Here is a 15796-nt window from a genome sequence, read left to right as displayed (position 1 = left end):
ACTGAATTTAGTTTGACAAGCGCTTAAAATTGTAAATCGTAAAAATATGTTTACCGCTTTAAAAAAGAATCTACGACGGTTTAAACTTTTGTTACCCACGAATCCCAAATAGATGCTAACCTTGAAAAATAAGGAGATTGTTTATTTTAAGTTTAAATCAGCACATATTCAAGCCATGGGTATGCTATAATTTTGACAGTACTTACAGTTTATACACCTAAGAAACGCAAACCCCACACGGTACTATAGTACTTATAGCTTTACCCACGAATTCGGCGTTACCCACGAATCCAAGGATTTACTCGTAAATTATATGTTTCTTATGCATCTTAACATTTTGAAAACATGCGAAATAGGTTCCAAAACAGTCCTGTTTAATAGCGTCCTCTTGAAGGTATACTGAAGCTGCATCATGAAGTTTTGATTGATTATCCTAAATTACCATTTTTGGGTAAATGCAATTGGTTAGAGAAACAGGAATCATTGAAACACAATGGAGGAATAACCGCATGGTGGTTTCCAACCTTCTGTAATATTTTCTATTTTGCCGCTTACCAATACATACCTTCAAATATGTGTTACCCACGAACATTTTGGTTACCCACGAATCCCTACTTAAATTATAGTTAACAATGTATTGATAATGTTTAAGTTCATAGGAACTGTCAAACACGAGTTAATAGAATATTGCTGCATGAAAATATGGAATGATTTTACTAAAATAATAATACAAAACTGTTTGGTCTGTCTATTTGAATTTGGCAACTTCATTATTCTCAAAATTTTTATACCCAAAATGCCATAATGATCCATTCTAAATATTCCATGTAGTCTGTATTTTGATTAAAATTCATTTTAGTGCCATTGCAGCCTGAATTATTGACATACGGAAAAGTATTTTTTATTTTTATTTAAAAAAATTAATAGGAATTGCTATTTTCCAGACGCTGTTACCCACGAATCCATCCGAGATCCTCATCCTGCGACAAGATACAAAATCTAACTTTATATTTATATGAAGTATTTATTCTAATCTTTCGAAATAATACAGTAATGTTAAATGACAGCCACTTTGGAAAGAGTTCGAAGAATTGACACAATCTTAACTGTACACCTGGTTCTTTCTTAAAATTTGTAATAACCAAAATATTTCTTTGTAGATATATGTAATAAAATTCTATTTTACGTTCAAAGTCTTCACCGATTTCTAGTGGATATGAGTCACACATAAAATATTGAAAGATATTAAAGAAAGTGAAATTTTATGGCGTATAACAGGTGAAAAATGCTTGAATTCGTGGGTAACATGCATATGCGCATTTAACACTTTATTTGGTCTAGCAAGAAAAGTTATTTTTCAATCCGATGGCACTTCCACCTGATGATTCACTAGACATGATCGTCTCATTTGATAAGTCTAGAATTGAAAAGGAAAACATTTTCAAAATGGCCCCAGAGAGAATTTTGGCCCGCTTTGGCTGGAATTGACCATATATATATATATGAATTTGACACTCGGCGGGATGTTGAGGCTTTCTTTCGCAAACTGCGCCTGAAACAGCATTTCCAGGATGTAGAAACGTCTGATGGCCAAGATCCCGACCCCTTTGCCAATCTGCAACCTAAGGTGTCAACTTGGACACCACCTAGTGGACAAAACAAAACACTGGACAAAGTCATAAGTAAATGCCGAGACGAACTTGAACCATACTATCAGTCCGGACCCATTCATAAATCCAATATGACCAGTAAGGAAATGGCTGCCTTGAAAAAACTCAAATCCAATCGGAACGTTGTAATCAAAAACGCCGACAAAGGTGGGCGGTTGTTGTTTGGAGCAAGGATCTTTATGTTACAGAAGCTAACAGACAATTAGCCGACGAAACAACTTACACGAAGATCAACGAGGACCCAACTGCCACCACCCAAAAACTGGTGAGCGACACCGTCAAGAACATGATCAAAAAAAAGGAACTTCCCCCTTCAGCTAAAAACCTGATCCATCCCTGCCCTCAAGCAGCAAACTTCTACATGCTTCCGAAAATCCACAAGCCTAACACGCCGGGGCGTCCCATCGTTTCATCCCACTCCTGTCCCACTGTCTACGTTGCCACTTTCCTTGACAGTGTCCTGACACCCATCGTCGCCGGACTCCCCACGTTCATTCAAGACTCTCCACACACCCTTCGCATCCTTCAGGATTTCAAGTTCAATGATCCTGGTCCAAGATACCTGTTTACTATGGACATTTCATCTCTATACACCTCTCTGCCTCACGACTTATGCATGACCGCCTTGAAGCACTATTTTACTCAACGGCAAGACAAATCAATATCCACTGATATTCTTCTCCGTCAGAGATCAGAATAAAAATAAATTGAGAAGCAAAAAAAACCAAACAAAAACAAAAACAAAAAAAAACTATCCCAGGCGCCCTAATGCCTCGAAAGGTGGAAAAGATTTGCAGAGATCAGAATAAAAATAAATTGAGAAGCAAAAAAAAAAAAAGAAAAAAAAAAAGGATAGTAATTTTTTACGAACCAATAAAGACATCGTTGAAAACATAAGTGTTCATGACTTTTTATTTTACTACATAATATAGTAATAGACACTGTTTCACTCTAAAAATGAAAAATTGCGGGACAATTCGGTGAAATACAGATGAAATATTGCGTATTCTGATACTTGTAACTAATCTTGTTCACTCAACTTTTACAGCATTCCTGTTTATCGCCGTGTTGTTAGGACCAATTGTTGGTTTCTTTCTCACTTCCAAAGCAACATCTCTCTACGTTGATTTTGACCGAATTCCTGCTGATCAGATTCCCAACATTCAACAGTATGACCCGCGTTGGATTGGTGCGTGGTGGTTGTTCTTCCCACTCTTCAGCATACTTTTGTTTGTCGCTGCTATTCCAATGTTTATGTATCCAAAGGTGATGAGACCAAGTTCCGTTGAATCCTGTGGCGTAGATGAAGATGCAGAAGAGGATAAAGATAAGCAGACGGATACCAGTGATACTGGTTCGATACAGATGAGTGGTGCAGGTCGAATATTTGCGGATACGTCCGGCGGAATCATACAAAGCTTGAAAGGTTTGATTGGCTTTATATTGAAGTGCGAATTTCGCACCATCTGTCGTGGTTGTTTTATAAGATATGCTATAGGGTGCACAACTTATAAGTACCCCCTGATGCTTTTCAAAATAAGTCGAAAATATTTTACAAATGTTGTTTTACCTCTGTGGACCTATTTATAGCGTCACACATCATTGCGTTCAGTAACAATATTGTGTAAGAAAAAGGCCGTTTAAAAGTTGCAACTGAGTCCATAGCAGTCAGGTTTAGCAGTCAGGTTTTCTGTGGCTTTTCTTTAAACACACGAATAGGCCTGTTTGAGAGTTGACTCCTATGGTCTCAGATGCATTTAACACTGCTTAAAACGGTCTCTTTTTTACATAATGAACCATTGTGAACGTAATCACATGTGACGCTATAATTGTGTGTGTAAAAAAAATAAAGCTACATATCCTTTTTATGCTTGCATTTCGTCAAATATTTTTCGATTTATTGAAGAAAAAAAAAGGATTTAGGGGGAACTTATAAGTTGTGGACCCTATATAACAGTGTGGAAGATTAGCATTATATCAGAAATACATACGAAAAAGGAAAAATACTTCAGCTTAATTTTCTATTTATTATATATCTTATGTGTTTTTAGGTAATGTATATTTAATGTAACTGTTATTCAGGTATCTTTCTGGCGATTAAGAGACTGCTTACCAACTCATCTCTTATACTCCTGTGTCTCGGTGCGACTGCTGAGACCGCATTGGGTGTAATCTCCAGTACATTTCAGGTGAAATACTACCAGACACAGTTTGGAACAAGTCCTGCGACTGCAGCCACGTTAATGGGTAAGCCATGATTATGAGCCGAAATTGTCTCATTTATTAACCGCCATTCACAATTTATAGCTTATAGATGTGGAGTATAAATTTGCACATTTTGTTATGTCGACAATAGGTCATTATTTACCTTTTAGGTGATTTTTTTTTTCAATTTCACAATAGAAATGCCAATCACATTTAGGATCCTCAACATAGCCTTCTCTCAGCAATAAGAGTTACAAATAGTTTACAAACTTTTAAGGGAGGGGGTATGAACGTTTGGACAGTATTTACTGTGGGACATTAGAGCACATCAGACATATCGAATTGCATTCTGAATACGAAGAATGACCTTCTGATATCAAATAATTTTGATTTTTTTTAAAATTTGCAATGTAATACGCATTTTATGGCAAATGATTAAAAATTGATATTTTTGATATTTAATAGTACTCGAAGTAAACTTTATAAATCTGATGATTTATACTTAAAGTGTATGTAGGTGGGATGAAAAGCCGATTATCAATTGAAAATTGTGACCTATCGTTGAAGATATGGATTTTTTGGGGAAAAAATCCATATCTTCAATATGAAAGGTCAAAATTTTCAATTGATCGTGCAAAATCCCAGTCTATAGTGTGATCAGAACATTATAGGCTGGTGGTCATTTATAGTACGATCAGTACAAAAAGTCCAATGCGATTTTTAATGTATTTTCTAAAATTAAAAGAACCACTTTTTAGCGGGATTTTTTGTAAGTTACACAGCTGAAGTTGTGAAAGGGTTGAAAGACTACAATATTACGGCTTAAACAAGAATTTGTTTGTTTGGTCTTTATTCCTATAGCCACATCCCTTAAGTTTGTACTTAATAGTGCAAAACTGATACTGGCAGAACTTAGATGTTTCGTTTGACAGCATCGGACATCATCAGGTCGATTGGTCACGTGATCGATCGATCTGAATCGGTCTTTACTTCTATCAAAGTCCAAAAATGAAACGGCAGGCATCTAATATTAAGCTACATGTATTTGCCCTTAACATGATCTATAATTATATAAAATACGTATGTAAATTGCAAAAAGTTCCCCGGCTCCAGCCACTGTCTCGGTACAATCTTTTTAAATGCAGTGTTAATGTTATCTGATGACTTTTACCTCTATTTTAGGAGGACTTATAGTCCCGTGTATCTGTGTCGGCCAGGTAGTATCAGCGATTATATGCAGACGATTTAAACTGGATACGAAACAATGTGTTGCCCTAATTGTCTGCTGTCATACCTTAGCTCTAATGTTTGGGATAACTCAACTCTTTATTGGATGCGGGGATTTTCCAGTGGCCGGAATCAACTTTCCATATTCAAACAATGGTGCAATTCCTACTGATCCACCAAGTGGTGTAACCATCACACAAACGTGAGCCGGTAGTGTTACACAATTATTAAATTAAAAAGAGTGAACATAAAAATACGAACACTAGAACTGTAATCTTTTTAAAAATATCAAAGTTGGTAGAAAAGTATAGCTATCCACTAAACTTCTAATCAGTCAAAACATTTTGAAACGGGTTCATAGGTTTGGTAATTATGAATTAAAATGTTTTTTGATTTGACAAAACCAAATACGAGACTGTGATAAAGTCTAAGATCAAATTGGTCATAATAATAACGAGCTTTGAAAAAATCAGTGGTTCACTGACGAAACTGTCAGCAAGAAAATAGTAAGTTTCTTCCATTGGTTTTGAAAAATTCAAAACACTTTAAATAAAGACACAAAAAAAATGCTTTTAAACATTACAGTTATAAACCAATTCTGCAACTTGAAAGTACCTGCAATAGTGATTGCTCATGTCCAGATGAAATCTTTCAGCCAGTGTGTGGGGCAGATGGCGTTTCTTATATTTCACCATGTCATGCTGGTTGTACTGAGATGACAAGTACCAATGATTCAACTGTCGTTGTAAGTAACAGTCACTTAGCAGTTTTTTCATATGAAACATTTGTAAGCGGAAGAAAACAGCGCGTAATTATTCGTAAGTTTGCCCTTATTTGCCGGTGCTTTCGATTTTATTGATGACTTTTTACAGTTTCTAACTGCAATGAAGTGAGATTCCCGTAAGACATCGGGTCCATGTGACGTTGATTAAGATAACATTTGTCGTCTTAAAAGACAACAATTATAATTATTGGTCGATTTTGACTTTTCCCAATATAAGCCAAAGGTATTTTGGTCCCCCTTCATAACTTCTGAGTCCGGACTCTGTATGTCTTAGGATTACTGTCAATATATACGTTAACTTCATTCATGCAACCTCTCAATTCCAAATGTTGGATGCGCTGTATATTGGATTTGGGTTGCATCTAAATATGACAGTGTTTTACGAATTGGTACCAAGCACCATTTATTAATTATTTTGGCAATTATATTCCACCTGTTTGAAACGAAGCTTCATTTTCATCATATATCGTTACAGGAATATACTAACTGTGCTTGCATTTCTGCCAAACGACACAATGAGAGTTTTGTCGACGACTTCGACGACACAGCTGTGTCAGGTCTCTGTCGAGATCACTGCAATTCTACTCAGCAATTAACGATATTAATGGCAGTGGGAGTTGTGGCTGCTTTTGTCATGTCGCTTACTTTCAACCCACTAATGTTTGTGATTTTCAGGTAAGAACATTTTCCTTTATGATGAAAATATTTAACTGGGGTATTTAAAACAAATTATCTTTAAATTGTCGACAGAAACTTTAATGTAGGAGAGGAGCAATGATTTCAAATAGCCAAGTCTATAAAACAGTAGAACAATTCTGTTGATCTAAATTTAATATGCCAATAATTGACAATGGTTTGCTTGGTTCAACGACGTCGGTCTTTATTTTCATGATTGCGAAAATCTTTCAGTTATTTCTTGTATCATTGACAAGAAATTATTTTCTTGAAGGTTGGTTGATCCAGAAGATAGATCTATAGCTCTTGGCTTCCAGTCTGTAATCACCAAATGTTTGGGTAAGTGTTTCGATAAACCGTAACTCATGCCAAGACAGCCCAACAATCAAGATAATATTATAACCTTTGGGCTTGTTTCTTTGAATCAATATTGTCAATTTTTAATAAACATATCTTTTGGCCCATTTCGATAGGTTATTTCCCAGCCCCAATCATTATGGGAATGCTGATCAATTCAACCTGCACCTTATGGCAATATACGTGTGGAAATCGTGGTAGCTGTTGGTTGTATGACATACTGGCTTATAGGTACCTATTTATTGGAACCATCGTCGTTCTCAAGTTTGTGTCTCTGATTTGCCATAGTGCTGTTTACTTCAGTATTAAACCAACAAAGGTAAGCAGACATAATGTTCTAATCCTCCAATCATACAGTCCATATTAAAGTAACCGTCTCCAATTGACCTTTCAGGTAAATCCGATAAGCCTTTGCGAGTATACCTGAGACGCCGATGTGCACATCGTTACAGCGCACTCCGTGGCTTTGAATTGTGCAGTAGTGATGTTCGCTAAACGATGTGCTCATCGGCGTGACGTCAAATGACGACATCTCAGGTGTACTTGCAAATGCTTATGGGATTTACCGAAAAGGTCAATTTGAGAAAGGTGCGGAGGGAGGCTATTCTGTAGATATTTCCTTTCAATAGTGGAGATATGGGGGATTTGGTCAGGATGCTTTAAAAGATTGAAATATCACTCACACATCTCGTGATGGTGTTGATTTTATCGTTTCTCGTCACTTCCAGGGTGCCGAAGAGAAAATTGAAATGCAGGATATGAATGGAAAATCGACTGCAGTTTAGTCAGCATATGCAGATAAACGGATATCAGTCTTTAACTGTTGAATTGCGGAGGACCATGCACCTGTGGCAGAAGATTGATGAGGGTTGCTGATTAGGTCACCAATTGTCATATTAAAGGATGCCGATGGGTTTTGATTCAGGATTCAAGAACTCTGTCTTAAAACTTGCTACTCGGCCTGTCTGTCATCCGTTTCTCTACGTGAAGCCCCATTCATTCTCGGCGTCATTGTTTCATTCTCGGCGTCATTTTCTAAAACTGGACGTTATTTTTTTAAGCTCGGCGTTTACTGTCCGGTATAGAGTGCCATACTAAAGCAGTAGAAAACTCAAAATTATGTAATCTGATGAGAATGATATTACTCAATTATCTTTACGTGAAGTCCTGGACACGAAACGTGCACACATGATCGGAGCAGAGGTTGTGATTTATCATTTCTATTATCTTAATGGATACAACTTGATAGACATGTTCTAAAAGCAGTTAAAACAGTTGTACGTGCATACTTTGAGGAAACTGTTGTCCCGGACTATTGTAGCTTATCGTCAGCCTGCTACGGGCTACGGTAATGCCTAGGTCATTTTTTGTACTTTTGAGAACAAACATTAAATTGGAATTAAAACTGATCAACTGGACTCGCTTTTATTTGAGAGACTACAGTATCGCACCTTTTCCAAGGTACATCTTCAGGCCGTCTGCTGATCTGGCGGCAAAAAGGTCGTTGACCTGTGACAAGGTAACTCTCTCGCTGATAGAGGGAGGACCATTTAAACATATGTGACGTGTCATGTCAAAAGCAGACACTTTTGGGCAGGTTATGAATTTTGAGGTTTTTACATAGAGATATTTTGCTCCAACGACGTTTTCCCCAATGAAATCGGACATTCCTAAGCGAGGATATTGAGTTCGGAAGTTATGGTATTATAAAATTGGAAATTGAGATATCGGCCGTTAAAAATATTATTGAGAGTAGGAATTAACTTGAAAAATGTCTCAAAAAATACAAGATGCCAGTTATATTCCGGTCAGACAATATTTTTAACATTAAGGGATCTAGAATGAGCGTTTATGGCGTTTCGACAGTATTTTTGTGGGACATGAGAGCACCTCAGACGTATCGAATTGCATTCTGAATACGAAGCATGTCTTTCTGATATCAAATAATTTTCATTTTTGAAATTCACGATATAATACAAATTTTATGACAAATTATTAAAATTTGATATTTTTCAAATTTTTGATATATAACAGTCCTCGAAATAAATTTTATAAATCTAATGATATATTCTTAAAGTGTATGTAGCTGGGAGGAAAATTGAAAATTTTGACCTTTTATATTGAAGATATGGATTTTTTCCCAAAAAGACCTTTTTTTTTTTTGGTGTTTTGGGAAAAAATCCATATCTTCAATACGAAAGGTCAAAATTTTCAATTGATCGTCGGCTTTTCATCCCACCTACATACACTTTAAGTATAAATCATCAGATCATCAAGTTTACTTCAAGTACTGTTAAATATCAAAAATATCAATTTTTAATGATTTGCCATAAAATGTGTATTACATTGCGAATTTCAAAAAATCAAAATTATTGGATATCAGAAGGCCATTCTTCGTATTCAGAATGCAATTCGATATGTCTGATGTGCTCTAATGTCCCACAATAAATACTGTCCAAACGTTCATACCCCTTCCCTTAATAACATCACAAATTCGCAACAAACCCAAATTGTGAAAAAACCACTCACCGGCAGATTTTTGGCTATTTCTCCATTTACGATCCTGCCCAAAAGTGTCTGGACATGACACGTCACATATTTGTTCACCAATCTTTGTCCAAGAACAATTGATTACGAAACAAATTAAAGGGAATGATCAGAAATAATTAGGGTGATTACGAAACTGGTGCATGCTTGAACCATATTTTGTACTTCGTTCTCAAAATTACCAAAAATGACTTACAGGCAATTATTGTAGCAGGGTGACGTTAATAAATTAAATAAAAAACTTTGTAATTTATTCGCAAATCTACTAGTCTGATTTGCTACACTTTACGCAATAAAGCAATGTATAAAGAAAATATAGAAAAATGCTATTCGCCGTAGAGGTGATATATAATTAAAACATTAAAAATACAGTATCATTCTATAAAGGAGAAAGTAAATGAGTAAAATATTGCACTTATTCATGACATCAATCAAAAACATTATAAATACACACCATTAAAATGGTAAAAATGAAACAATATTACCAGATTTAAAAAGTCGGAATATGCAAAACAGTTCAGGACACTATTAAGTATGGAATTGCACTGTTTTGAAACGATCGGTCCTCGCATAATGATAAAGTTGACAGATTTGATTTGCATTGCGAAGGACCTTGCCATGACTCTCCAGTCTGGTAGAAGGGATGAGATCTTTAATTTGTTCGAATAGAAGGAGAGAGCCTGTCGGCAAACTTACGACAATGGTCGTTCCTCCTATCAGCGAGAGAGTCAAGCTGGCAAAGATTAAGAGCGATGTCATAACTATCATACAATTTGACCAGAACTATTTTGCAAGCTCTTTTTTGGAGCTGCTCCAAATTATGATCTTGAGTTTTGGCGAGGGAGGGATGCCAATCTACATCCGCGTATTCTAGTATAAATGGACGAACATATCCTTTGTAAACTGAACATAATTCTTGGGTATCAAAACCAAATCTTTTTAAAATCCTGAGCATATAAGCTCATATACAACCGACGATGGGTTTTGGACAAAATTTCAGCAATGTTTCTATCCCATTTAAGGTTGTCCTGCATCCAAGTACCCAAAATGTTTGCCTCGGAAACAAGGTTGAGAGGAATATCATTGATTTTGATAACATTGTTGGGTGGATTCCGCTTAAAACAGACATGTAGGGCTTGACATTTCGAATGATTAAGTTTGAAATTGTTATTGGCAGACCATGCACTGAATTCATTCAACATAATGAATTTGGCTAGAATTGGGATGGATACAGTTCTCAACATATTTCTAACATTTTGTGTTGGACCCACTACTTGATACAGCATCATTAATTATAATCTGAAAGTCTATTGGGTCTAGTTTAGTACCTTGTGGTAGACTACCATTTGTAGTTTTGTAATCAGAAAGAACCTGCTTATCATGTTTTAATGGACACGCTGTTGTCTGCTGCTGACTTAGTCAGATAACCATAGCATAATAGACTCACGGACTCCAATATGGATACATTTCTCCACAAGCAGAGTATGGTCGATCAACTCATGCCTTGATGAAGAAAGTGAAGCATGCTAGTTAAATAACGTGAGGTGGACACACCTATGACATTACCAAATTGTTGATGGTCAATTTTATGACTAATATCTTCCAAAACCCATTTGGATATAAACCCCTCCCCGATTTTTGCAAAGCAGTCAGTAAGCGACACAGGACGTATAGCTTCTCAATGGGTTTGTTTTTGGTATTGGCACTACGAAATAGTGATGTAACAGGATTAATTACCATAGCGATAGATGAAAACAATTTGAATGTATTGCCGTGCACTATAAGAAGGCTGCACTCATCACCTGCCAAATATGCATATCTGTGCAATCATAGATAGAATACATACCGCTCTTTTCGAAGACACTAATCGTACAGGTGTGATTGAAACATACATTGACTTTATAGTATAATGTGAAATATCTACAGAATTACGATCTGAGCTCTTTGCGTAATTTTTTATAAGCAATGTTGTGATGCAAGGCTACAGCTTTCGCCTAGTGCAGGGCAGTACATTCAAAATTTGTTTTCACCTATTGCTATGGTAATTATCCTGTTACATCACTACTTCTACAGCGAATAGTTTTGACAATCTGTGACTTATGGGAGCATTATACCAAATCACTAGTTTGATGGTATAACGAGTTCCGTTAAAAGTATACTGTGCACAAAAAGTACCCGACCACTTAAAACAAGAGCCATTTCTAAAAGACACTAACACTTGATTGTAAAATTAAATTTATAGAAGGAGAATTTCGTTCTGCGTATTGCGGTACGATATGATTTTATTTCCCTAACTTATAGCAATTTGAATAAAAAAGAGCTTTTCAAAAGTATATGGACTGAATTATTGAATACAGGGAGTGGGAGCATAATATTTCAGGCTGTAATCATGATAATGAAGCCGTAACAAAGGCAGCGGAAATGGCCTTGTCACTTTTGAAACTCTACCTTTAGTTTTTTTATATATGCTAGAGTGAACAATAACCAATGAGGAGTGACATAGGTCAAGAACTTATATAGGCACATAGGCACTATAAAAGACAACCACATAGGCCAATCAGTGGTTCACAGCAGCTTAGAGTGGGGAGGGGTTGCTGCCCCCTCACCCCAGATATACACCTAAGCGGTGCGGTGCGGTGTGAACTATACATGACATAAACTGAAATAATCCTGAGATTCAGACCCGGGGTGTCACTCCCATTGTGGCCTGTACACCATCCGCGATAATAAAAACGCGTGAAAAGGGTAGTTTTTCGTGGGTAGGCACGATACGCGTGTATCGTGTTTAGGGTGTCAAAAACATGAAAAAATTGGAAAAAAGGGTAGCAAAATTGCAATTGCTAATACGCGGAAATGAAATTTAGGACATGTTTAGGGTGTGAAAACAGGCACGTGTTACCTGTTTAGCCAAGGGTTCAATCTTGATTATCGTTGATTATATCGCGGATGGTGTACAGGCCACAATGGGAGTGACCCCCCCCCTACAAACACACGGGGATTCAGAACAGTAAGAGCATCTAGATGAAACGATACCTCTCGGTCAAGGATAGGGTGGTTATAGTACTTTAGGTTAGACCCCTCACTAGCCTCAAAATGCATACCTATATATAAGAAATTATTGGAATAAAGTCGCATCGTGACGAATGAGGTATCAAAGTAAGCAGAACAAAATTCTATCGACAACTTTATTTTGCAATTTAGTTTTAGTGTATTTAAGAAATGGCATTTGTTTCAAGTGTTCGGATATTTTGTGCGCAGTTGGGACCATAACAAGCATAGCAAGCAATTTTTGGCAGGGTAAAAGTGAAATTTGGCAGGTCGAAAAGGAGGGGACAAGTGATTTTTAGCAAGTCAAAAGGGGACCAGAGATTTGTTGCAACATATTTATGGGGTACCTTTTAAATAAATGCTCTAAAAAGGCCTGGGAGAAGAGTACGGAAACGTTCTAATATGCAAAATGTCGTGCTTGCTGCGCTCACATATTTGCAAATGGGGTTCCCAAAAATTTGACATGTGCAGGTCATGGGCGGCTTATTTGGCTGGCTGAGGAGGCAAGCAACATTTAGCAGGGAAAGAAACGGAACATAATTTCTTTCGTAAACCGAGGGGCATTTTTGAGGGTGGGACAGATTATAATTACTGCCCAGCCCCTAAGACAAAACATGTCAAATGTCAATCACACAGGGTCAAAATTTTAAAATACGATTTATTTATATTCTTTACTCTTTTCACAACACCTAGAGTCATACCTTGTTTAGTTTTCGAGATATTTCGTTTGAAAATGAGGATTGACCCGGGACTTAATATTACTTATCTTCAAAGGTTGTCAGCCGATTGAAATACTTTTTTCGGTTTATTAAGGGATCTAGAATGAGCGTTTATGGCGTTTCGACAGTATTTTTTGTGGGACATGAGAGCACCTCAGACGTGTCGAATTGCATTCTGAATACGAAGCATGTCTTTCTGAAATCAAATAATTTTCATTTTTGAAATTCACGATATAATACAAATTTTATGACAAATTATTAAAATTTGATATTTTTCAAATTTTTGATATATAACAGTAATCTGTCCTCGAAATAAATTTTATAAATCTAATGATATATTCTTTAAGTGTATGTAGCTGGGAGGAAATGCATATATTGAAGATATGGATTTTTTTCCCAAAAGACCTATTTTTTTTTTTTTGGTGTTTTGGGAAAAAATCCATATCTTCAATACGAAAGGTCAACATTTTCAATTGATCGTCGGCTTTTCATCCCACCTACATACACTTTAAGTATAAATCATCAGATTTTCATTTAATCAACCCTCCGGGGAGCACTTCCATACCGGATATGCATCATGTGCCTCGGGATAGACCCCCTATTTCAAACCGGCTTGTACCCAATGACCCCCAAATTCAGGTACTCAATGACCTCCCTTTTTCTATTTCCTGCTACTTAATGACCCCCTTTTTTATATCCAAAGTTAGGTGGTATTTGTGTTCTCCTCGAGAAATAATGGGATTTTTCAAATTCAGTCACCTAGTTGCTTCCAATTGTTAATTGATTCATGTTCCCAAGGTGGTCAAGTTTCTTTTCGCAGTTTTGGCACTTATTCATGTGTACTCAATGACACCTTTTTGGTAATCTTGTACCCAATGACCCCAATTTTACAGTTTGTTACCCCAATGGCCCCCTTTATTAAAAGTTTCATACCGAATGACCCCATTTTTATTCAGGTTGTGTACTGAATGACCCCATATTTTTATATTTGTACATTTGACCTGAAAGCCCCCTACTTTTAACATGGCCGAGGCACATCCCTGCCATTTCAGATAGGGAGTGCCTCCCCCGGGCAACCCTAAAAACTGACCCTAAATGGCGTAACTAAAGGTAGTAACTAAATTTGTGACCATGAAGTGGTAGTAAAGTCGGCTCTAGATCATTTTTTGTTTATTACAGACACCTCAACAAGCTTCATCGGACATAAGGAAGTGAAGTTATGGTTCATCAAAGGTCAGCTAAGGTCAAGTTCCTAATATATTTTACCTAGAAACCTATATATAATAGGCCTACAGTTTTTGATTTTATCTCAAAATGGAACATGCTGACTTTACGACCAGTTTTGTGGTGAGTGGGCACATTGTTTTTGCATATTATCAGACTTAATTCAGCGACATTTTCCTATATGAGCACATGAGCACAGCGCGCTAGGATCTATAATAAATTACTGAAACTGGCGAATTGTTGAGGCTAAAAACTTTTACAGGTTACATTATTTCGGAAAACGGACTTTTGCGATGCGAAGACCAAGGTTGTGCGCACTTCAATGAAACATCGAATTTTGTTTTTGTTTACGTTAAGGGATCTAAAATGAGCGTTTATTGCGTTTCGACAGTATTTTTTGTGGGACATGAGAGCACCTCAGACCTATCGAATTGCATTCTGAATACGAAGCATGTCTTTCTGATATCAATTAATTTTCATTTTTTGAAAATCACAATATAATACAAATTTGATGACAAATTATAAAATTTGACATTTTCACATTTTGATATATAACAGTCCTCGAAGTAAATTATATAAATCTAATGATATATTCTTAAAGTGTATGTAGCAGGAAGGAAAAGCCGACGGTCAATTGAAAATTTTGACCTTTCATATTGAAGATATGGATTTTTTCCCCAAAAGACCTAATTTTTTTGGTGTTTTGGGAAAAAAATCCATATCTTCAATACGAAAGGTCAAAATTTTCAATTGATCGTCGGCTTTTCATCCCATCTACATACACTTTAAGTATAAATCATCAGATTTATAAAGTTTACTTCAAGTACTGTTAAATATCAAAAATATCAATTTTAATGATTTGCCATAAAATGTGTATTAAATTGCGAATTTCAAAAATCAAAATTATTTGATATCAGAATGACATTCTTCGTATTCAGAATGTAATTCGATATGTCTGATGTGCTCTGATGTCCCAAAATAAATACTGTCCAAACGTTCATACCCCAGCCCTTAAGGGGGTCAAATTAAGTTAATTAGTTCCAAAAGCACTGAAAAGTCCTTTCAGTCTAAAATAACAATGCAATATTTTTCACTCGCATACTCTGTTTTGTCTCATGCTCCGGTTACTGCATCAACTATTACATCGACACAGTAGAAACTCATTAACATGTATTGTTTATTCAACTAATTTGTCAACATCAGCATGTATTCAGTGTTCAAAGGATAACTGTTTTTTTATGGGGAACCGTCAACAGTAGGGTGTTTGTTTATTGAATTAGTTCAAGTGTTCTGATGCTTTTGTGTTGGAGGACAAATCGTCGCCAGAGTGCTACGCTATC

General features: G+C 36.3%; 1 protein-coding gene across 1 annotated transcript in view; it reads left to right on the top strand.

Moving 5' to 3' along the window:
• LOC140159426 (uncharacterized) overlaps positions 1 to 8870 on the top strand; it is a 42991-nt gene extending 34121 nt beyond the window's left edge. The window contains exons 11-18 of the mRNA XM_072182900.1: positions 2719 to 3096; positions 3753 to 3917; positions 5058 to 5304; positions 5688 to 5847; positions 6362 to 6561; positions 6836 to 6900; positions 7035 to 7237; positions 7647 to 8870. Coding sequence (XP_072039001.1) covers positions 2719 to 3096; positions 3753 to 3917; positions 5058 to 5304; positions 5688 to 5847; positions 6362 to 6561; positions 6836 to 6900; positions 7035 to 7237; positions 7647 to 7703 — 1475 coding nt within the window. The 3' untranslated portion in view covers positions 7704 to 8870. The remainder of the gene's footprint in view (positions 1 to 2718; positions 3097 to 3752; positions 3918 to 5057; positions 5305 to 5687; positions 5848 to 6361; positions 6562 to 6835; positions 6901 to 7034; positions 7238 to 7646) is intronic.
• The last annotated feature ends 6926 nt before the right edge of the window (positions 8871 to 15796 follow it).

This window comes from Amphiura filiformis, chromosome 8 (assembly GCF_039555335.1).
Source record: "Amphiura filiformis chromosome 8, Afil_fr2py, whole genome shotgun sequence".
In the NCBI taxonomy this organism is placed as follows: domain Eukaryota; kingdom Metazoa; phylum Echinodermata; class Ophiuroidea; order Amphilepidida; family Amphiuridae; genus Amphiura; species Amphiura filiformis.
Note: the sequence above shows the minus strand (reverse complement) of the source record. Positions and strands in the feature narration are given on the sequence as shown.